The sequence below is a fragment of the Falco peregrinus genome, chromosome 3, assembly GCF_023634155.1.
Source record: "Falco peregrinus isolate bFalPer1 chromosome 3, bFalPer1.pri, whole genome shotgun sequence".
Lineage (NCBI taxonomy): Eukaryota > Metazoa > Chordata > Aves > Falconiformes > Falconidae > Falco > Falco peregrinus.
The window spans coordinates 43,162,768-43,188,096 of record NC_073723.1 but is presented as its reverse complement, the minus strand read 5'-3'; the positions used below and the strand labels follow the sequence as shown (position 1 = coordinate 43,188,096).

At 37.6% G+C, this 25,329-nt stretch overlaps 1 protein-coding gene across 2 annotated transcripts in view; it reads left to right on the top strand.

Moving 5' to 3' along the window:
- The window catches only part of PREX2 (phosphatidylinositol-3,4,5-trisphosphate dependent Rac exchange factor 2), a 180,906-nt gene that overhangs the window by 139,377 nt on the left and 16,200 nt on the right, over nt 1-25,329 (top strand). For both annotated transcript variants that reach the window (XM_055799729.1, XM_055799728.1), the window contains 2 exons: nt 12,942-13,008; nt 14,847-15,037. In XM_055799729.1, the coding sequence (XP_055655704.1) occupies nt 12,942-13,008; nt 14,847-15,037 (258 nt within the window). The remainder of the gene's footprint in view (nt 1-12,941; nt 13,009-14,846; nt 15,038-25,329) is intronic.

Genomic DNA, 25,329 nt, shown 5'->3' with positions numbered 1-25,329 from the left:
ACTTGCCAGTATAAGAAAAATTATGCAGCTGTGTATTTCAGTAACTATTTCTTTAAGAATTTGCACATAAAACCAGAATTTCTGGTATACAAAATAACCTGTTAGTTGTGAAGTAAAATAATAAAGATATGTACATAGACCATTTGCATCTCACTGTATTGGTGAAAAACGCCTGTTTGAGTACTCTTATTTGCATGAGTAGAAGAAAAGGAGCACAAAAGACTGCAGTAAAATCACATCTGTTAATTTCTGAAATTCCTGAATCAGATGGAAACACTATCATTTCACTAGAACTGTTAGGCAGCTTTTAAAAGCAGCAGAGAATAGGTCTTAAAAGAAGTTAAGGACAGTGCAGAAGAGGAAAGAGGATAAATGAGAGTCTCTCCAATTCCTTCACCTCTTGGCCCAGTCCTGTCTTTGGAAGGTTTTGTTCATGATCTTGCAAAAGTATTTCTCTAATGTGTTAACAGAGCAGTGGACTTTCTAGATTCTGTTTTAATCTAAGCAGTACTATTTAGCAAAAATGATTTTAAATCTGTTTGCATTCAGTGAGTACTGTATATTTCATTTATTTGTGACATCTGTGTCAGTGCACTTCTGTGTTAATGACAAAGATAGTATTTGTTTTCCACCTTCTTGTATTAGAACTTCCAATGGGGGGGTGGGGGGGGGGGGCGGGGAAAGTTTCCTCCTGAGTATTTAGTTGACAAGGCTTATGTTATAAATCAGTTTTACAGAAAGCTTTGGTCATACCAGTATTTGGCCTAGATGAAGTCAGTTACTGTTGGAAAGAAATTTCTATCAGTTGGACAAGGCAAGACTTTTTGTGCAGTTTTTTCTATGAATAGGCCCAATTTAGCCCCCATGAAAATCCTTAAAAGAAATTCTTCCTGACTTTATGCTGTAGTGTTCCCTGACCTTGCTTACCTCATGTGTTAGGACCTCCATTCGTGCTGTGGCTCAAATGAGGTACATTCCTCTTACGGTGGTGTTACTCACAGTTCTGATCAGTTGCTAACCTCCAAGGCCTACTTTTGCAAGAAGTTACTATGAAAAAGTTAGCATTCAAAAAATTACCGTGGGTAGCTGTGTCTAGTCACAATAATAGGAAAACTGGTGGGGTTTTTTTCTAGCCATCTAATGCCCAATGAGAATGTTCAGTAATTGATTTTTTTGGTTTGCTTTCTGGTAAACTCTACTCATTTCTCAAATGAGGCACAAACAGCTTCAGGAATTCACTGACATAATGTGAAGAAGGAAAACAGAAAAGCAGATGCTTCGTTCTTGTTCTGCCATTTGCTAGCCTGTGTAGGTGTTTGGCCAGAGAATCTAATAACGTAACTACAGCAGCAAAAGATATTAACATTTGGATAATTGCTCTAAAGGACAAAGAAGTGGAATTGAATATTCCCTGGAAACATACTCAAGTGCAATAATACTCTCTTAAACTCTTCACATGGAGGAAATCCTCTGTGCAGAACCACCTAATCGGTAATAAAATAAGTCATTCAAGGCACAATCCATAAACCATTCTTTCTCCATAGAAAAGGAATGCATTGCTTGCTTGTGAAATGAACTTCTTGTAGTCTTTCCATTGGTACAGCAGCAGAAGGCAAATGGGAGCAACAGCAAAGGAAAAAGTAATGGGAACAGAGGGTGGGAACTAGTGGGAATGAAACCACTGGTTGGCAGTGAGACTACAACTGAGCCATCTATTGATGAGAACTCTTGAGACAAGTTCAGCTTCTCTTATTCCTCACACATTTAAATAATAATGCTCTAATGATGTGAAACAGATGAGACCACTTTGTTGTGTATGGTCCCACTTACAAACACAGATGTTGGCCTTACTGGGGATGTACTCAAGCAGGACAGCAAAATTAAAAATGAGTAGTACCTTTGCTCAGCTACTTCTAAATTTCTTGTGGTAACATCTTGTTAGTTTGAGTATAGAAAATTTTTAAGGAATGTAGTGTCTTTTGGGTGACAAATCTGATACTGATGTGTGCATTAAAAAGAATTAATTTGCAAATTATTTATCTGAATGAATAAAAAGATCCATTTTTTCTGGTACCTAAAGGGAGCCTACAAGAAAGCTGGAGAGGGACTTCTTACAAGGGCATGTAGCAATAGGACAAGGGCTAGTGGCTTTAAACTGAAAGAGCGTAGGTTTGGATTAGATATTAGGAATAAATTCTTTACGGTGAGGGTGGTGAGACACTGGAACATCTTGCCCAGAGAAGCTGTGGATGCCCCATCCCTGGAAGTGTTCAAGGCCAGATTGGATGTGGCTTTGAGCAACCTGGTCTGGTGGAAGGTTTTCCTGCCCATGGCAAGGAGATTGGAATTAGATGAACTTTAAGGTCCCTTCCAACCCAAACCATTCTATGATACATTAATAAATTTTTACTGGATTTCAGGAAGGATAACTTTTATCCATAATATAAAGTCATAAAGTCACGAAGCTGAATCCTTGATTTTATTGCAAAATTCATTTGTAACTGTGGAACTGTGACCAGCTTTTTCACAGTATCAGAAGTGATACAATAAATCCAGGTGCGAAATTGTCCTCTTTGACACTGATTTGAGCATCATAAGAACTTCTGTCTTTCATGGTTCTTGCTTTGGGGCTTTTGCAAATACTACCTCAACTATGAAATAGTAATGATAAGATTATCATTTTTATGAGAATGCATGAAAGACATTTGAAGATTGATTATAGAATTTCATGCTTATGTGGAATGGAAAGAATGTCCCTCTATCTTCTGTAATATGCTTAACCCTAGCTATTTTAATCTAATTAATAATATAAGGGAACTTTTATTATGTGGCCAGCTAAAGTGGAGTTTTTCTACAATTTCTGAGGCAACACCCCCTACCCCAGCAGTATGTAGGATGTCCTTTATCAGAAAAAAAAAGTCAGTTTAAAAAAACCCAAGCAATTCTTAGTTTATTAGATTTCTGAAACTGCTGTGAAATCTTCAGCAACTGGCCCACAATTATTCTTAATTATGCTGGATTTCTTTTTCACAGTCAGATTACACTTATTTTTATAGTTAACCAGTTCTGTTTCTCTGACACTGATAAGGAAAAGAAATTTATGCTCAAATTCAGTTTGCAAGTTGAGCTGGTGCTAGTAGTTGCCAGCAATATAAATTTAACTTCATCAAATTGTTTGCTAAAGAGAAACATGCAGTACAGCTAAGTGAAAGTAATTAGGTCAGCAAAGGTTTTAAAGATCTTTATTACTATGTGTTTGATAGCTCAGCAGTTGTCTTCTAATTCAGAAGAGGACCAGAAAGAACTTGTGTGTCTCACCTGTACAGGGGCTGATGTTAAGTGAGCCCCTTCTGTATTCTTCTGCCTCCTCCCACTTTTCCCTCATCTTCCTCCTTTGGTACTCCTTGCTGTTCAAATAGGCTCTTTCCGTTCTGAATCAGTCCTTTTGCTTTTACAGATACCAGAGACCATTTTGCTTCAGCAGCACAGGGCACAATGGTGTTTGAATCCGTATCTACTACAAATGCTGATAGCAATACCGAAAACTCACAAATGCAATGTATTTACTTGGACTGCTTGGTTGATTTAAGTATTCTCTTGCAGATTGTGAGCAATGTAATTGTAAAAGCACGAGGGTAAACTTTTAATTGTCATTTGTGAAGCATTACTGCTTGAAGAATTACTTAGTTACAATACAGTCTGTCCTTTGAATATAATTTTTATATTTGGGAAAGGTCTCTTTCCTGCAGAGTGAGATTCAGTATGGTAGTTATTACTACATTGCATGGAAATAAATCTTATCGTTATTACTGCGACCAAAAGATTGGTTGCAATGCAGACTCGTTGGAAGCTGGGACAGACCTGACAGACAGGTTAGCTAAATGGCCATAACTCAGCCAGTCCTTGGACTAAGTAAGATAAAACGTTTAATGGGATATGAGAACAGTTTTAATCCTCAGAGAAATTGGGTTTTGGATTAGCTTCCTGCAAAAATTAACCCATCTTTTTAAAATGGACTTCGATGAGTGTAGGAATGACAACTTCTCTAATGTTGGTCCAAGTTAGCAGAGGTTTGGACTTGATGGCCCAGAATGGGACTTTCCATCTACAGTAGTAAGAAAGCTTGCTTTTCCAGTCTTCCCTTCTCTGCGAGTATTTGACATTTTATTAGATTAGTCTTTTTTCTTTCTCTTTCTCTCCACGCCCCCCCCCCCCCCCCCCCCCCCCCCCGCCCCGGTGTCTGTGAACTCTCTTTCTGGGGAAAAAAATGGGGTCCTTCCTATGACATTCTATTAAAATGCAATTTTCTACAGGTGCTCCTGGTTAGCTTCTTAATCAAAAAAGTCCAAGCACATCTGCTCTGTAGTGGTTTTTTCCTGGATATGTCTGTGCATATGAGGGATGTATCTCAAAGGCAGAGAGGATATTTAGGGCACAGATCATTCAGTGGGGTGCAGGGCTGTGGATCTACCAAATATGCTTCCAGCTTCTGGGTCTCTGCAGTATGCTTTGCTGCACATTGTTGAGTGCAAAAGCAAACTATGGTGCCTAAAACTGGATATCAGTATACCTGTTTGGATTCCAAAACTGTCTATGCAACAATTTTTAGCTGATGAAAAATTAGAGAAATCACTGGCTTTTAGATTCATAAGCATTTCCAATGCCTTTTCAGCATCTATGCTTGCATATAGGCATCTAAAAAGCTTCAACATTTGGTTCCTGATGTTATGGTTGCTTGGATTTGGAATATTCAGAGTGAAATATGCAAAATAATAGATGAAGGTGAGATTAGGAGAGCTCTACTTTCCCATAACTTCTTTTATCCCCAGCGTGGCACTTTCTTGTGACACCCCTGACTGTATGATGACCCAGTTCTGCACTCCAAAGATAGGATCATGCTGTGGGAAAGACAGCTGAGGTTTGCTGTCCATCCCCACCACTGGTGTGGGTGTTAATTACCACTGTATAGTAATTAACTTGCCTGTGCATCAATAGACAAAGAAGGTCTGGAAAAAGTGTTCCTTCCAGCCTGCCATTCTGTGTGATTTGAAACTATTCTTTGAAGTCAGCTGTGTCCAAGGCTATTGCCAGCTTCTTTTGTAGCCTGTTGTACAGCCATAATAAAAGAAAAATTAAAGCAAGTATTAAAGGGGAAAGGCTATTTTTTTGGTGGGATTTTTCCGCTATGTTGCTGCTTTCTTGGATATAATTTTAGGAGGTAAATGCAAGTCTGTTATGCTAAGGAAGCAATTATAATCAGTGAATCTAATGACAAATGATTTAGCTAACTACCCTCATTACATTGAACATCTGATTATGTGGAATGTAATATTTGTCATTTTAAAGTGTTTCATTTACAATGTAACTTCAAACAGTTTCTGTGTCTGAAGCCTCCTGTATTTATTTTATGGCATAAGTAGCCCTCCACAGAATGATAGCAAACTTAATTCTTCATTCAGGGATGTTATAATCCATGAGGTTTTCATGTTGTTGGGTTTTCTTGTTTCTTTTAATTTTTAAAAAGACAAGAAAAGGAAACTATTTCTGCCCCTAGAATTTATGCAAGCATGGAACAAAATCTGTCTGAGGAATAGAACCTCTTTTTTATTTATACACACACGTATACATGCACAGCAGCCTTTCAGGCTGCAGGCTTCTTGGCAGGCTGATGTTTTCTGTATCCTGTATAATTTAGTCAAGGCAGAAAATACATGTGATGGCATCATGGCTTCAGGCTGAACTAAAATTCTCTAGTAGTTGCTTTGGTATAAGTGAGATACAATGACACAAAGGACAGATCCACTTAGAGATTGTTAATTACTATGAAAGAAATAGCTTGTCTGTCTCTGGAACAAACTGATGGGTCCTCAAGGCAATACCTGTGTTATCACAAAGACCGGATCATATATCAATTCTTGTAATAAATGCATTAAAAGCTACCTTCAAACTGGCAGATTCCTTCCCCCATTGTTTCCAGTGCCAAGCTTTTCCAAACCAAATTGCTCATGTGGTTAAGAAGCTTATGTTGTCTGTCCTTATGCCGCTGTTGTCCTGTGATTTTAGTCTTACTCTCCTTTCCCTCGTGTCTGTCCACTTCAGTGAGCAACATGTTAATGAGCAACATGAACAGTTTTTGTCATTGCCGTCAGATTCAGAAAAGAGTAACCTGAGGAGAGTTACAGGCTTTGGAGAGTGATTCTGTGAAAATATTTTTTTTTGGTGCAGTGGAACATTTGTAAAGCAGTGAAAAACTGTTTTCCTATTTTCAATACTAGGTATTTGATACATTGTTTTGTGTTTAAAAAAAGCAACAGTAAAACTGGACTGCAGTGCTACATACACAAATTTATCATGTAGGTTTTATTACTATAAAAATTGGAAATCTAGTGACTTTTATATTTTTAAGATGCGGTTCCAAATGAACTAGATACTCATGGCTGAACTCTCTCTAAATGCAAAATCTGTATGAAGGAGAGATTGAAAATTAAGTATTTACTCTGAAGGACATAACAAGGAAATAATAGCTAAATTTGTCTCCTGATGAACATAATGGGAAGCATTTTAGGTAGAACAGAAATTAAGATTCATTGCATCTAACTGAAGCAAGGCCAGAGAGATAATAGAGAGATCCTGGATAAAGTAAATTAAATTTGTCTATCTGGTCTAAAAGATACTGCCAGGTGTTCTGAATTTAGTTTTGGGGTATTTTTTTTCTTCTCTTCCAGTGCTATGCTCTTTCTGTGAGTGTAAATTCATTCTTTCTTGAAGCTTTTGACAGAGCACAATCAGTATTCATTATAGTAGTGTTCCGAAATTGAAATTTGTGTGTCTTGATAGATTATATATGCTGAGTCTTTGCTCAGCGAGGTGAACATCTTGTTCATTCTGCTTGCTTTATCCTTTGCAAACACAGAGAACACGTATCCACAGTGATCAGAGGTGGAGCCTTTTCTTTCGCTTCTGGTCACTGATAGGAATCCAGCCCAAGCCTGCAGCTTGTACAGCTTGTAGCTGTAGTAGAAACTCTGACCACACAGTGATTTTTTGGCATGTTGTATTTTTTTAACAGTGTATTCCATGTCTGGAATATCAGGAGCCAAAAAGGAGACATCTACTGTCTGAAAGGCAAATGTGGAAGCAATTAGTACTAATGCATTCAGTGTGGATTTGGCTGTTTGGATAGCGATGGGAGAAGCTGGAAGGTGGCTGTAACTGATCTGTGGCCCAAGAACTTCCCTTTCACATCACAAGTGGGATTGTTTCAAGTGATCTTGGAAGTAGTTAGAAATGCTGGAGACTAGATTCCTGGAAAATAGGAGTTAAAATATAGCATGTAAAAAGTGGGCAGTACATAGAGCAAACGGTATTTTTTTCCATGTTTTGTCATCCATGACTTTCTGTCTTCGTATTTCTGTGCTCCCATTTCAATGATTCCTTGCTTGTCTGTTTATAAAGGCTTGAGAGTAGGACTGTGATGTGCCTGCTGGGCTGCTCCTTTGCAACCATCCTTCTCTGTTTGCACCTCAGATACTTGTACTCATCCTAACACCAAGTCCTCAAAACGCCCTCTTCACAAACTGGAGAGAATTTAAATTGCTGGGAGACCAGTAGTTTAGCCAGGTGCTGCAAGCTTGCAAGGAAATGAGGAGCACTATGAAGAATCATCCCCTCTGTCTAAGAGTCCAGTTTCTTAGGAATTTGGTTTTCAAGGGTTGAAAGTCTGTGTCCCAACCATGCTCCTAGTCTACTCCGGTAAAGCAAACACTTGCCAAGAAGGCTGTTAAGTTTCATTTCTTGAAATTTTCTTAGCACCCCTATACTTGTAGGTATTTTTGTGCATAACTAAATTGAATTATTTTCCTCTTTTCTCTGTGTATTTTGCTTGTTTCACCTTACAGTCACATCCTCCTCCCAATAGACTGCACTGTTTCCCATGGTTCTGTTTGCTTAGACTGACAAAAGCTGGTTTGTCTCTTTGTGCCTGGAGTAAGCCAGGAATCATAAAATCGTTTAGGTTGGAAAAGACCCTGAAGATCATCAAGTCCAGCTGTTAACCCAGCACTGCCAAGTCCACCACTGAACCATGTCCCTAAGTGCCACATCTACCTGTCTTTTAAATACTTCCAGGGACAATGGCTGAACCACTTCCCTGGGCAGCCTGTTCCAGTGCTTGACAACCCTTTTGGTGAAGATTTTTTCCCAATATCCAATCTAAAACTCCCCTGGTACAACTTGAGGCCATTCCTATTACTTATTACTTAGGAGAAGACACTGACACCCACCTTGCTGCAACCACCTTTCAGGCAGTGGTAGAGAGCAAGAAGGTCTCCCCTGAGCCCCCTTTTCTCCAGGCCAAACACCTCCAGTTCCCCCAGCCGCTCCTCATAAGCCTTGTGCTCCAGCCCCTCCACCAGCTTCGCTGCCCGTCTCTGGACACGCTCCAGTACCTCAGTGCCTCTTCTGCAGTGAGGGCCCAAACCTGAACACAGTATTTGAGATGTGGCCTCACCAGTGCCAAAGGAAGGGTTTACTGAGTTGCTTACATGTGAAATATGAATTACCTGTGGTAAGTTCAGAGCTACATGGTGTTAAAATTTTCTGTTCTGCACTTCAGTTTGCATAGTAGTTGTGAAAGGTCAGAATATTGCTATGTCTGCCCTTTGAGAATTTGAAATTGTGATAATGTCATGAAGGTTTTCTTTTGCTATAATTAAACCTTTTTCTAACTAGTAATGACCCTGTATGTGGGATTGTACCACTGACATAGATGTTAGGGCACATTATTTAAAATCACTAGGTCTTAGTATGGGCTGAGAGGGTAATTGTACTTGGTAATTTATCATTTATTGAGACTTACCATTTAGTAGAAGGAACATGTAAAACACTTTTAGATTTGTTTGCTGTGACGGCAAATAGTTTTCTGCAATGGATACTTTGTACTACAGAAACAATTGAATATATATATATATAAATATATATTTCTAAATGTCTGTTTATACATATATATCATATGCATACTATCCACATGCTCACCTATATAGTTAACCAGATGGCAGAATGCAGAACTGTTATTAAAGCAGTACAGAAGTATATGTGCATATATATACAAATGTTCAGAGATATTCTTTATCTATGCCATAAATACATGCTTTGTAGTTTGTAGTTTGAGCTGAGGAAAAGAATTAGGGACAGTAATTCTAACACTTCCTGACTCTGAACCTCTGTACTGATGTATCTTTTGCCATGTTGCTGACCATGCTTATCTACAGGATCTTGAATGTCTTGTGACATGGGCTTGAAAATCAAGTAGAATTAAAATATATTTCCATCTTTCTATTGAAGACAGTATGAATTTATTGAAATATATGCCACAGTGATAAAAATATAAAAGACTAAATTCTTCTCTACTATAACATCAGAGCAAAACCTTTCTAGAGCAGGACCCACAACTTGCTTTTATTTAATGCCATAACCCAGTTACCTGCACTGCCCCCTCTTTCCCACTCCGATAATTTCTTCACTATCCTTGTGTTTTGAAGAAGAGATGGTCAACATCTAGGATAACCCTGTGGGCTTCCTGGAACAACCAATGGAGAGTAAGACTAGAAACCTGGCTTTCCTTGAATTATTTGCATGTACAAAGTTACTCAGGAATGTGTGTCTCTGCAGTTTTGCAGCCTCTGTAGAGTTCAATTTTCAGTATTTCAAATGTCCAGGATTTTATGTGACCAGGTCAGTTTTAGAGGGTACCCTGTAAAATGCTTCACTAAGAAAACATCAATATTTCTGCATCTCCTTTGTACTCAAATTCTGGGAAAACATCTTGGGAAAGCATTCATCTTATGACAGATTTTTCTTTTTGAACCCTGAGATGTTTGTTACCTCATGCCAGTGTAAGTTTTCCCTGAGATACTTGTTCCTTTATTTGACATTGTTACATAGGGTATGTCTTACAAAAGTGGAACACAGCAATAATCCCCCATAGTTTTAATGCCTATTGGATTTTCTACCTTTTTTTAAAGAAAGGCTTTTCTGCTACAGCTTAGGGAAATTGTAAGGCTTATAGAAGCAAAACTAGCATCACATTTGCAGACAAAGAACTATGATTTCATTCTTGTTCATTTCAAATGGATTAGAAAATATTGTCCAAATTGGGCCCCATGCCAGGATTGCCATTAACTTTTCCCATAAAAAATGATTAAGGACCTTAACAAGCATTTAGTAATTAAGTGAAGTGCTTTGGAAATTTATATGCTGTCCACAGTTTGTCATGTTCTGTAAAATACTGAAGACATTTTTTATGAAAAGCAATAAAAATAAAGCACTTGAGAAACATCTGGGAGTGTTATCTGATTGGGGGGAATAGTTTCATTTGTAATAGGGTACCGTGATATTTAAAATTAATGTTGTGCATAGTTGATTTTTGTTTGTTTTTTAGGTTAATGAATAATTGACTGAATTAATGGAGTAATTCCTATAATTGTATATCCCATTCTAGTGTCCGTGTTGCTTCATTTTGTACTCCGAGTTGATTATTTTCCATGTACTCCATTAATGTGTGTACTGTTCTATATTTGGTTTCTGGTTTCATTTAATGCAGCTGAATTTGCTGAATAACAGTCCAAAGAGAATGGGAGTGCTGAACAGATTCTGAATGAATCAGATTTTCCTGTGGCATGGCAGGAAAAAACAGTATAGGCTTTCAGTCTGATAATGTTCGGTGGATGGCAGAGTGATGCTTTGTTTTTTAGCTTTCCTAGCAAAGAAAAAGGTTGGTCTGTTGCTGCTGAGGTAGCTTTTATGTTCTGTGGCCACTCAAAGTGATTTATGAGTAATTTTCTCTGCAAACCTCTTTTCCTTCCAATACTCCCCAGCTTCCTTTGACACAGAGTACATTCGGGATCATGCAACAGGCTTAATGGAATAACAGAACTAGATTAGCTTTGTTGTGCTTTCAGAGGGGATTAATTCAAACCTTAAATTTGGGAGAAGATGCTTTTCAAAACTGCAAAAGTAGGACAAACAAAATAGACTAGAATTAAAGGTGGCTGGATTTTTTTATCAGCTCAGTTATTCCAGATTATTGAAGAATAAAAGGTTATTCAAATCTGCAGGCTGCACCTCTACCCTGCAAGTATGTAACAATTTGAATAATTTCTCTGAGGAATAAAACCATAAAACGGTGGGGAGAGTGATTTTTAACCATGCATGTTATATGAATCAGTGTTTTAATGACTGGAGAATCCAGGTGATCCTGTCATTTGAGAGTTAGGATGCAAAGATGCATTCTTTTCAGTGTTTATTTTCATATTTTATTGCAAGTGAAATTTGGTTACCACATAGTTCCAGCCTGGGTCATGGGTCAGCTGTGACCTTTAGTCAGGTCTGTTCCTTGTGCACAGGCAGTGAAGCTGCATCATAGTGATACCCTGAGGTTTCCACTGGAGAATCTGTTTGGTTTTATTTTTTCCTACGCATTCCATAGTTCAGTGTGGTTTTTCTTGGTGTGTTTTATTTTAACCTTGGACAGTATTGCTGCAGTGGTAGCTGTTGCCTGGTTCTCACTGGATGCCTCATCCAGGCAGAGAAGCCTACAAGGTGTTTCTATTTTCAGCTGCCCCAGCAGGTTTCAGGAGCTTTTCTACCAGCAGGATGAGTTTTGTGATCAGAGAATCACAGGATGGTTTGGGTTGGAATGGGCCTTTAAAGATCATCTGGTCCAACCCCCCTGTCATGGGCAGGAATAATATTTTTTTTTTTTTAAGCAGTGCTGCAGAGGCAGAGAAACTGTGATCTTATCCTGGAGATATGCAGGATATTTCCTCTGCCTATGAGACATTTTAATGATCGTTTATCTTTGGTGAGCAATTTGCTTGTAAGGTAGAAAGAAAAAAAATACTCCTCTAGTATTCCTGAGTTGAAGGACACAGAAGAGCTCTGTGCTTCCTGTGCTAAAGTTCTTCCTTTCTGGTGTTAAGTAACAAGTCTTCCTGTTTTAGGAGAGAAGGATAGTATGGAAGCCCTCTGTACAAAATATCAGTCTCCTTTATGCCACACAGAAATTAGCCAGCCTTTGTCTTTTAAAACAGTGCATGTTGCATTTACCCATTTTATAGAAACCTTTTCTGGTACTATTCACTGATAAATGAAAGATTATAGAAGGAACTGGAAGAAAGTGGGTTGATGAGCTTTAGTACATAATAGATAAATCTGATACAGTAAATATGCTTTCTCTATCGTGTTTGTGTTCTGCAAGTAAATAAGTAAATAACGGTTTTCTTTGATTTTTCCTTTCATGCACTAATTTATTTTCAGTGTGCAGAAATCATAGAGAAAGGCAGTTTGTTTTTTATTTGCATGTGCATGCATGAGTGGATGTTGCAAATGCCGTTTTGCTTCTATATGCATATTTGCTCCTTGTAGGGTTTTGGGGGTTTTGTTTATACTGTGAGCTTGTATACATTTACTCTCAGTACTGTGTAACGTATTTGGGATTCTGGTTTTATATTTTTTCAGTTATATACATCTAAAATAAAAAAGCTTGTGGTGCATGAGGCTCAGGCAGTGTTCATATGCCAAGTTTCCCATAGTCACTATTAAAATCTAGACAGTTGTTACCAATCTTTTAATGGATCGCTTTGGTGAAAATCACTTTCATATCCATTTTTTCTGCTAACTAGACATTACAATTTTGCACTGTACTGTCAAAGGCCAGAGGGAAAGTTTTTGTCTCCAGAACAAAAAATGTTCCTTATTACTTTAAAAGCAAGAGTGAGAGTGCCTATTTACCCATGTACTATTCCTTGATCCTCTCAGCACTAAATTAAAAAAAAAAAAAAAAAAAGAAAAAGGATGGTGTCTAAGAATAGTCACTTACATACATTTTGTTCAGGAGTTTAAACAATTAACACGTTTTTGCCTTTTTATGTTTGTTCTTTCAGGGCATTCTACCTGGACAAGTCAAACTTGCCTCCAAATTCAACATCTAAAGCGGCTTATATAGAAAAGGTAAATAAAAATGTTAAGTGCCTGATTAAACTTTGCATGTTACACACTGTTTTTTTAATCCTTTCCTGAGGCTTTCTTAATCCCATCGAAAAATTGAATTATTTAAAGCTGGGGCAGGAGGTAGGTGTGGGGGTGGGGGGCGGTGTGGGGCATGGGAAAGAGGAGCTCTTGCAGCATTTTGTCCACCTGTGTTTTAGGGGTATGTGATGCCATGTGCTTCTGTATCAAAAGGTGTGGCTGGAGGGTGTCTATAATATATTTTTCACTGTGCTTTCAGAGCAATGCAGATGCTCCAGGAGTATATGGGGGTGGAAGGGTAGGGTGAGGGAGAGCAGGTGCAGTCAGAAATTCTTTGTTCTGAAAACTGGAAGTGTGGTTCCAAATTAAATACTCCTTCAGCATCCTGCTCAGAAGGCTCTCTTCTGAACCTCCTTATTTAGGCTTTCTTCAAATGCCTTCATCTGTCTTTTAAATCTCTGTGACTGAGAGATCCTAGGGGCTATGAAAATTCATTTAATGCTCTCTCCTATTGTTGGAGAGTTAATGCCCATATTGCAGCCCAGTAGGGGAAAAAAAGAATTTCCTGGGGTCTTCCCTACACTGACTTCAAGAGTGATTGAGCTACTGCAGCTTGAGAAATACACCAATCATCGGCTGAGCCCTATGACAGACTAAAATTTTATGTTGGTATCAGGCAGCATGGGTGTTAACAGACTGATAGTTCTCGTTTCTTGGTTCCATGCTGGACTGCACGGGAGGGGAGTAGGACATGTGTCTATGCCTCTCCTTCCCTGGTGAGTCAGCAACTTTCTAAGGAGTCACAGGTACAGCAGGAGACATTTAGCTGTATGTGGAGTGCTTGTTACCCCTAAACACACACACTCGCACTCACACTCTAACTCTCACACTCACTCTCACACTCACTCACTCAAATTGATTTACTTGACCTCTGTGCTTTCCAGTGAAGTAACCTTCATATGGGAGGAAGTGAGACGGCGCTTTCCCTAACTAGTTAAAACTGTCTTTAGGGAATGAATCTGTCTTCCAAAAGATTTATTCTTTGAATATTAGGAGGGGTTGTTGGAATCTTTGAGTATTGCTGAAATAAAGAGAATAGGAATTTGGAATTACGAGGTCTGAAAAACTGCTTGTGAATGTCTCCTTTACACAAAGCACCACGAGGTGATGTTTTTCATTGCTAGACCACTCGAAGGTTCTTTCGCTGAGAGCAGCCTTCCACTTGAAACTGCCTTCTTTACTACTAAGTGCATCATTTATTTTCTGTACAGTAATGCTGAGGTTATTTTAAATCCTGCTACAAAGTTAACTGTTCTTGTTTTGTAATATGTTTTTGTCACTCCTGTTCATTTTTAATTTTCCATGTTATTAGTCAAGATTAGGAACTAGACATTTGCATAAATAAAGGACAGTGTTGTTTTAATTATAAGCTGATTTTCTCAGTGAGTCGGTCAACTAGTCTTGGCATCCCTCCTGTATATGTGTACAGTTGTAGGTTGCCTCTTCATGGCCTCCCTTTGCCAATACCATTAATGGAAATGGCACTGTTGGGTCTGTTCAGTCTATTGAAGTGAAGAACACTTCTGTAGGCAAGACTGGGAATGAAACAGTGATGGTAAAAATTGAAAAATTTGAAAACGTTGTCATAGGTCGTGGAGCAGAAGACTGTGTGCTCTGTATTTATGTTATGGAATTTGGCTTTGGCTTTCTGTGCCAGCCCTGCTGTTGCATCTGCATCTGTGATGACCTGCTCTAGAAGAGCATTTCATGTGCTTTCAATAGCAAATATTTAAATATCTCTCTCCCTTCCTGTCTTGCAGCTGATGAGGCCTCTCAATTGCTTGGATGAACTTTACCGACTCATAGGGTCCTTTATCCGATCCAAGCGCACTGCTGCCTGTGCTTACACTGCATGCAGTGCTTCTGGAGTTGGATTGCTTTCAGTGTCATCTGAACTCTGTAGCAGGCTTGGAGCTTGTCACATAATTATGTGCAACAGCGGAGTTCACCGGTATGACAATTTCTTTTCCTCCTTTTGTTTCCAATAGCTATTTAGTCATTGCAGGTTGGAGAATGCTGCTTTTTATTTATAGAGAGGTCTTACACTAAATATCTAATATCTTAGACTAAATAGCTAACATACCTGAAAGATTTGTGGTGAAATTCTAGAACTGTATTTGCAGTGACTGATAGTACGATTTTGTTTTGTGCAGTTATAATGGATTGTTCCTCATTCAAGTCAGTAAAAGGCAGAAATCTTAATTGCTAAAGCAGAAAAAGGAAGGTTTCCTAGGTGAATAACACCTACTATATTAAACTCTTCATACAGGCAAGAAATGCTGAAATATTTACTTTGTATGCTAGGGGGAATTGTAGTGGAGCCCATTTCAAGGAAAAAAGTGAAACAGAAGAGAGGCATTTTTGCCAGTGTACCTTATAATAACTAGAAGCTCAGCCTGTATAACAGTTAGTGTGAGTAATACAATGTCAAAAAATTAACTGAGCTGTAATTGATGGATCTTTGTCATAAACGCTAAGAGATTTTAATAGCAAAATATATATATGATGATACACCAATAGAGCTCTCTAGTACTTCATTATATTCATCAAAGGCAGCAATATGTTTATGTTCCAGCTGAGCAGATTACAACTTTTTTGTACATTATACCAAAAAAGCACAGACCACAGTTGGAGGGGGAGAAAGACCCCAATAAACAAAAAACCAAATGTAACCAAGAATCTGATGCTGAGTATCTGCTCTTTTTATAAGAATTCCAAACTGTAGATTACAGGTTAAAAATACGCTCCTTAGTTTCTGATCCATACAAATCCTTGTTTTAGCAGACTTGGTAACCATTACATTGTTTTAGAACGAGCATTGCTTTCTCCTAATTTTAAGTAATGTCCTTTATTTAAAAGAGCTTTGAGGAAGGGGGGAGGGGGGAAAAAGGCAACATAGCTGCAATGCAGATTACCAAGCATGAAAAACAGGAAAAGCTCCATGTATAGCCAACACAATTAAGTTGTATAAAAACAGTGCTTGCCATTTCTTTTAGCAGAGATTACAACAGACTATTTGTATTACTCTCCATCAGTGATACAAGTGTATGCAATGTGCTCTATACTGTACTTGATTTTAGGCAATAACAGAAAAAGGCTGTATTATTTAACACTAGTCACTGTATCAGATGAAAATACTATATACTATGGACTGCCATGAAGCTGTCATTTCAGAAGACCATGAAGCTATACAGCTTGTCTCTGGCTCTTTATTTGGGTTTCAGTTTCATGTCTTATGTGATCAGAAAAGACATTGGGCTTAATATTGCCTTTTTTAAATGAAGCTGAGAAAGACTACCTCTGGGTTTTGTCATGGTCCCATGGATTACGTTCTGAACTTGCCAGCATATTTGTGCTAAAAATTCTTCTAGTTTAAGAATAAAGTCAGAGCAACTTCAGTAGCCCCAATAAACTATTACTCCACAGTGTGTGGAGTCACAAATTATTCAGAATAATTTGATGACTGAATAAGAAGTGGTATGCTTGATTCTGAACGTGAGCTGTTCTTAGAGGAAAATAAATTATTCATCAGATTTCTGCTCAAAACTGGGGCTAATTCAAAGATGTAAGCAATTAAATGTCTACTTAAGTATATTTTAAACCCACAAAATATTAGAAAACCAATATATTGGCTTTTGAGATTATATTATGAGCAACAGGAATGGGACTTAAATGTGTTATGTGTGGGTTTCCATCTAGATGTTAAAGGATTCAAGATCAGCTATTTGTATAAAGGTGCAAAACACCTCTCTAAAGCATGACTACTTCTGCTTTACAGCAAGTCCATTTGTACTTTTGTTCTCTTTTGCATTAATACTGCCCTTGTGCTCATCTGTTCAGAGAAAGAAGCAACTCTTGGCATTATCCAGAGGCATTTTAAGATAGGCCCTCCAAGAAAAAGGGATGTGTTACTTGTGATTTTATAGGTAGTCAAAGAGATTCTGCCCTGAGTTCCAAAGAAAACTCATGTATTTAGAGACTAGAAGGGATTCTTGTGTGGGCTTTTTGTTTGTTTGTTTGTTTTTAATGGTAAATATTGAGGAAGTTTTTTTAGCAGTTTCTGGAAGTTATTGTTGTGGATACAAACTGGGAGGATGAAGAAGTTTTTCCCTAGAATCTGAACTCATATAAAGTCACTTTGTGTGCTGTTTTCTCTTTCTGGCCTCCCTAGGCCACACCTCTACAGTCCAGCACTAAGCAGGCCCTGCTTTTTGGCATTCTGAATTGCCTTTGCCTGGATGGAAAGCTTATTTTGTCTTCAGCTAGTAGGCTTGCTGGGTGAATTTTGTTCCCAACTTTCTACTGCTAAATTCTGCTGCGATTTTGTGAACTACTCCCCTTGCTGCCCTGCAGAGTGGTCTTGCAGCACCATGAGATCCTGTGAGGGAGACAGAAGAGAGGAGTAAGATGCTGGATTTGATAGAGTCCCATAGACATAGATGATTTTGCCTGTTGCCTGCAATCTTGAAGGCTAAATTCTTCTGTTGGAATATTATTTAATCAAGGCAGATAATCTTGCAAAATAGTACTCTTTAAGTTGTAAGTTCTTCTTTAGAATTCAAGCTACCAATTTTAAGTAAGAGAGGATATTTATGCCTGGTTGTATTTAGCAGTGTATCTGGCCCTCTGTGTTCTTAGAAACTAAATGGTGTGAATGCTTGATTGTGATCAGTTGCAGAAATTCACATTTTGCTGGCCCAGACCAAGGACTCAAAGACTGTTGTTTAACATTATGCTAGGGATATTAGAGTTGAAAACTGGTATTATCTACAGGTGCTACTAAGGCAAGCAGATGGGGGAAAGATGTGAATTGTCCGTGCAAGTTCAACTTTGAAAGTAGATTTTTCCATTTACTAGTTTTGCCGGCTTAAAAATAAAGAATAATCAACTCAGAGCAAGGTTCGTCTATGCTTTATTTTTTAAAACCCTCATTTTAGCCTAATTTCTATTATTGGTCTCTAATGAGAGAGAATGTCTGTGGAAAAGTACAGGGTGCTTTGCTGATGAGCATCTTTTGTTCATCAGGAGTGGGAACTGAGAAAACATTTAATCTGTCAGAATTTAGATATATTTAATAGACTTTAAACAAAATATATATGAACCTTCTCTTGCTCAATTTATCTGTCTCTTACTGAACTGACTGGAGAGCCCTTTCTGTGTTTTCTCAGTTTAGGTGTCGTGGATTGACAGGGGTGGGGGTGTGTGTGTCTCTGCCACCCCTCCTTCTAACCAGAAGCAAATCCCAGATAGCTTGGGAGGGAGGCGCTGGGTGGCAGTCGAATGCAGAATAGGCCAAGAACTATGAAACAGCAGCTTTGTCTGCTTTGACAGTGATTGCTGATCTCTGGATCAGCAGTGTCTTGGTTTCTGACTTCTTTGTGATCCATATTAAATTGCTTTTTACACTGCACTACGCTAAAACAGCTTGACAGAGTTCGTTTTTTCATCCCCATATCCAAGATAATGCTGGGGATTTTGAATTGCTGGTGATTGCTTTGCTTTGATTTTTATTATGACAATATGTTTACCAGTTTGTGTTAGAGCCTTCAATCCTATATCTATTTCAGACAGTAGTTCTTCTCAAATATGTTTCGATCACCAGAAGAAGAAAAACGGGGTAAAATAAGTCCCTTTAACCTCAGTGCCCTAAGTGACATTGAATACTGCAAACTCCCCTTGGATTATTGTAAGCAAACATGCTTTGCCTGATCAACACCAGGAACAGCTCTAAATTAGTCCAAGAAATCAATAGTTTGCCTTTCTTTTTCCTTTTATATCATCCATAATTACATTTCTGCCTGCCAGTCAGCTGTCATCCTGTAAACAATGCTCTGTTTCCTTTACTTCTATTAGTTCTGTTTGAAGCTGCAATCTCTCTGTACAAATGTAGGTGATGAAAGGCACTTTTAAATTTTATTGAATCATGATGCTAGCTCCTGCTTGAGGGAGAAGAGTGAGACTGCACTGCACAGACATGTCCTAGCCTTTTTCAGTGCCAAAATGAAATTAGGTGCAGCAGCTGCAGAAGTCTATTCAGGGACCACAGGCCTTACAGGCTCAAAGTAATCACTTAAAGCATCCAAATGAAACAAATCCCAAGTTTATTTAAAATTTTGCATTTCCTGTAGGATAAGAGAAAAGAAATCTTTCATAATTTTGATGAACCCCAGAAAAATCACGGTCTTATTTTCTTTTCTGAATTTTAATTCAGAAAGTCTCTCCTTAGTATTACCATCCTTCAAGCAGTGGGGTTCTGGCTGGCAGACGCTCGGCGGAATGATGAGGCAGGTTTTGCCAAGGGTTGATTATGCTGTCTCCTGTAGCTGGCACAGCTCCTGCAATCCAGCTAAACCTGCTCCATCTTCCACATAGCAAAGCAGAGTAACACCATAAGCTGTCCATCATGGCCAGCTGCCTTTCTGTGAATCAAATGAAACAATGTGGAAAATAGGTATTCCGAACATTCATATTATTTATATATATATATATACACACACACATATATATTTTAGACATTCTATCATAAGAGTTTTTCCTTTTAGGTTATTTCAGAAATTTTTCTGTAAGAATTTAGTTCTGAGCTCAATGGCTGCATGCGACAAAAAAGACGTCTCCTTGAAGTTTTGCAGCTGTATTTAGGCTGGCTGTTAGCTCCACAGTAAGAAGGCTTTCTGGGATTGATTGGACTACTTTCAAGAGGCTAGTCAGCACAGTCTGAAAAACTAATCCTTGCACCTCTCCAGCTGTCTGCACTAAACTGTGCTTGTAGTCCGGCTACCTTCCCGTTTAGTTGATACCCTTCTGGTTTTTAAATGGCGTTTTGTTATGTCTGTCTACAATTAATGTCTTTTTGTGATACCTTACCTACTGAGGCATAAACAAACTTCTCGTAAAATAATTCAGGATAGTAGAGTATTTTATTCTGTGCTGGTTACTATTTGAAAACTGTTACATAATTTTTAAAGAAGTGAGAATTTCTCTTAAGACAAAATAAGACATTTAGCACAAATCACTTGTTTCTACAGTGATCATCATTTTATTTTGATCTATATTTGCCTTTCGGGTAATCTGGTACATTTTTGCTTTGTTATCTTTAATAGTTATCTCTAAAAATTATCTCTAATAATGTCTTAGATTTTGAGTTACTATTTCCTTTAAAATGCAATCTGAAAATGCAGAGAGGTGCATAAAATGCACTGGGACAGATAAGATGGATCTAAGTTGTTACTAGTATGGATTTCAATGTGTTCTTTTTTCTGTTTGGATTCCTTTTAACGTTATGGACATTTAGCAGTAGGATCGACACACAACTCCATCACCGTACTCTATAGAATTATCCTCTCATGCTTCAATTCCTGCAGTATTGCCTTATTTGCCGTCCACATCTTTGGAAGAATCTGATTCTTCCTTACAAAAACTGCTGTGTTGCAACAAAAATAGAATAGAGATCCTCTCTAACAATCTAAATAAAACCTTATCCAAATCTTTAATTTTTAAAGTGGAAGTGGGTTAAGTGAATAACCTGAACTATTGCAAGACGGGAGGTAAACTGCAATTTTCCAGCAGATTTACTTGCCTGCTTACATGGGAAGAAGCCTTTAATGTGACTTTCTGCACAGAACGAAAGATAATGGCTGAAGCTGCGTTTTAACTTGAGGTTATATTTATTTTGTTTGTTTTTGCAAGTGCCACTGAGAATAAGCAAACAAAAGGCATAGGATACTTTGAATCTTTTGGAAATGCTGATCTTTCGTAAAAAAAATATAAATAATGTAATGATGGAAGTGCCTTCTTGCAATGTGTCCAGCTGGTTAGAGGTGGCAAGATCTTACAGAAAGAATGTTTGTGAAAAAATTGAAAAGATGCTCTGTGCAGTTTTTTTAACACTGATGTATGGTGAGAAGTAGTGCCTTCTCCCCTCCCCCCTTATTCTTTGAAAAACTCCTTTTTAATAAAGGTGGGATAATCACATTTTATTTCTGGAAATATATTGGATGATAGGAATCTTCCAAAAAAACCAAACCAAACCAAAACAGAAAAATTATTACCTACTGCATGTTTCATGCTTAAGTATTAGAAGAATTACTAATATTGAATCTAATAAACCCGATTAAAACTATATTTGTAACCTACAAAAGAAGTCATTGACCAAGGTTAGGTCTGAAATGTGGCTAATATATACTTACCTCCCAAGCATGATTCTCTAGCTTGCTAAGTTCATGCCATCTACTTCAGCAACTCAAAAATTTGTTGGTAGCTTGTGTTTGAAAGTACCTGGTAGAACTGTGTTTGATTATCTTGTTGTGGGATTGTAGATATGTGCCTGATAAGGAAGTTGGGATATATTTATTTTGAGGTTTGTGCAACTATGGAATCACAGTAGTGCCTCTTGTAAAGGAGACCTGTGCATGCTGATGTTTCATGGATAAAAGGCAGAAGTTCCATTTAATATCTTCCACAGATAAGTTACTTTTGGAAACATTGTTTATGGTTACTGAAACATCATAATGCAATAAATGTATTTCACATGCAAAGTAATAGCTTTCTGTATCTGGGCAAAAATAACACAAATTTTGGACTAACCTTCAATGGATGGGTTCAATCCAAGGCTGATTTTAAAGTAGTGGTCTTTCCACACTGGGAACATCTCAGCTTCACAAAGGTTCATAAAGGAACTCAACCTAAGTCTGGAACTCCAGTGGAATTTTAGTGTAGTTGTAAAATTCCACTGTAAATATTGTAGTTTAATGTACAAACTTCTTTCTCGTTTTCTGTCTAATACATGTTGCCTGGCCCAACTTCCCTCTCAAGAGATGAAATTCTGTTCACAAAGTTTCAGTAAATGGGCACAGATAATGCAAACTTCAATTTTACTTGTGTGGAAACATATTCCCACAATGAAAGGAGCTTAGAAATTGTGGGAGGGTCTTGAGTGTTAGGCCTGCCTATACTTTTTATGCTTATTTCTTATAGTTCTGAACAACATTTTCCCTCCTTTTTAGGCTTATCATGGCCTATTTTCTTCTTTGGGTTACTCATGCAATTAAGAACCAATGGAATTACCCAGCCATCACTAGTAATTATAGAGAAATACTCTAAAAATGTTTACCTCAAAGTAACCTACTTTAGTACTAAGTTTTTAATTGCTGCATACACTGACATAAATAATAGCTGCTCTATAAGCATTAATATAAATGACAGTAGAAACAAATTAATACCTAATAGTGTAATTGGTTTAAAAGGTGGTCAAATGTAGGTACGATTAGCTTATGATGTATGGAAAGAAAAGTAATTAAAATAATAACAATAGCATTAAATTACATGTTGAATAGAAGCTTTAGATTTTAATTAGACTAAGCATACATGCATCCTTTTCATACTTTTTTCCTATTCACATAGCCAGAACATAATTCATTTTGACGTCTCTGACTGTGTTAACTACTAAACCAATTTGTTTCACCTCATCTTTTCTATTCAGGACATTTTTCTAAGGAATGTTTTGATGCATCTTTGGAGGTAGGATGGCTGGAATCTTAATTGAAACGAGCATGAATTGAATGATTAAGATTCTTTTTGCTCTGGTAACATAGATACACAGTTTTCTGAGTGTCAGCTCGGTAGGTAGTGTACATGAACTCAAATTATTTTTCCTTTCAGGTGACGTTAAACAAGCTGTCACCAAATAATCCATTAGAAAATTTCAATCTGTTTTCGTCTTTTACAACTCCATTTTTCAGTGTAGGTGTATGTCTATCCAGGTGATTTGCAGCCCTTTAGTAAAAGGCACATCCAGTCAGAAACTAATGGACTAGTGGTGGTAGAAAATTATTTTAACCTCTTTTGTTCAGGATGATCTGATCCAGAAGCTGTTTGAAAGTTTGTATTTAAACTTAACGTCAATGCTGTCATGACTGATGGGAGACTGGAGATAGCAGGCAGTAGCTGGAAGCAGCTGCACCCCTTTCTGTTCTTGGAAACCAAGTGGGTAAAATGAGGAATTCTCAGCCCAGTTGGGCTGGGAAAGCCAAATGTCTATGCTGCCTTGCTGCTGTAATCTGTCAAGGCAGGGAATTTGTGATTCTAACTGACATAAATTCTGAGATAATGAATTTGGGTCTTTTGTTTTTCTGGCATAAAAGAAGGGATGAGAGGAAAAGAGAGGGAGTGAAAACAGATTTTGATTTGCTTACACTGTAAAATATATGAATTTGGGATTTATGCTTCCCATAACAGAATGTTAGGAGAGCACTGCATTTCTCCATTTTCCTTGTTTGGTTTGTCTGGGCTGATTGTATCCAAATGACCAGATACTTTCAATGGTCAGAATTGCTTCCAGATTGCTTTGTAAACTTTAGTACCATCTGCTTATCAGCACTCAAAATGAGGAGGAAAGGTGGATTATTACATATTGCACGTATTTGCTGACTATCCTTGATATTGAGCCTTTCTCGGACCACCAGAACAGTCTTACCATATGAGGAATTCCTGCACAAGTTGTGTTGGTTTAAACTTGGATTTCCTTGATCCCTTTGTACTTGGCAGCCCTGTTGAGTTACAACTTTTCCATGTTACCATCTGATGTTTTGTGTGTGCATTTGTTTCTTTCACTGCTGGTTTCCATGGCAGTTTGTGATAACAGATACGTAGTAATTCATAAACTATATTGAAGAGCTGGGAGAAAGCACAAGCATGTAAATGTATGTTTAGTGGTGCGTCAGTTCAGCATAGCACCGTGGAAGGTTTGTATGATCAGTTTTATTAGAGGATTTTATTGATTCAATATTCAACCAAAATGAAGCTGTTAGAGTGGTGTTGGTTTTTGTATTTAGAAAGTAGTAAACATTTCATAATCACATGACAAAAGCCGTAACTAATAATTTGTATTTAATTCTGCCATTCATCAGACCTTTTACATGCTTTAAGAGAAGGCAAAATCTAGCAATATTAAATTACATCTCTAATGAAATACTATATTGAAATGCAAACATGCCTCTGATGCTACTTTAACATTTTTAACATAAGTTGATGAGTAAGAATGTTTTTTAAAAGAAGCAGTGGATGTGTCTAACCAGCATTACTGTAAGACTTCACCTTGAATGTAAAATTATTAAAAAGGTGTGATAGTAGTTAACATCATCACTGCTGTCATCACTACTAATTTCCTAGCATACATTAAAAATATTATCCTTAGAATTACGATTCTTTTTTGCCTTGAGGTGAGAGCTTCAGTTTTAGCCTGTGTTTCAGGTTTGTACCGTCATTGTTGTCTACCTCCATAGTAGCCTATCAAAGAAATCTTCATTATGCTGTTTTACACTTTGTCTTTGCTTCTCCCACTCTAGTTATGTCTGTCTACACACTTGGCAACCTTATTTCCAAACCATGGATGGCATTGTCAACATGTAGACAGCTCATAATGTTCACGATCACCAGCCATTTCATCAGGTTTTGGATAGGGAGCAGTTTGGTGGTCTTTTCCAATCATAAGATTAGTGTTTGCACCTAATTCTTCGAGCTGACTGACCTTCATTTAGGAGATTCTTTTGTTAGTTTTGATTCATGCATCCAGATTATAGTTGTTCTGTTCTTTCAGTCATTTGGGTTCCAGGAAGATGAGATTTATGGGAAAATTGGCTCAGTAACTAGTTGGTTGAAAGCTGTACTTTGAGCTCATTAACCTCTATTAGACCTACAGAGAGACTTTTTGCCCTTTTTCTCTGGCTTAGATTACACCTGTCAAATTAGATTTCAGATACTTTTGCTGGTTTTTTTCTGTTGTCGGTGGCACAAAGCTTCCTTTTTACAGTCTGATCTTGAAGGATAGATGTTTATATTTTGGTGCTGGCAAGTATTATGAGCATGTACTTTATTTGTGCAAGATTTCACCTTTCAAAGACAAGATGAAAACCGTGTTTGAAATTTCTAGCAAATATTTAACTATTATGCACCTTAATCAAACATATAACACCAAAGATCAATAGATTTTTGCTTCAAGTTGACTCTGAGGTCAGTGTATACAAGAAACTGGGGAATAAAAATTAATTCATTACCAAGGAAAATCACTTAGCTTATAAATTTTTAATGAAAGACCATTAATAAAGCTGCAGATCAAATTTAGTATCTTCTACACTCATGCTGTGAAACTTTTTACAGTCCATAAATTTACTTAAGTAGTATTTAAAACGAGTCAGGGTTTGGGTTGTTTTTTTTCAGTAAGAAAATAAGTGCAGACACATTTTTCCT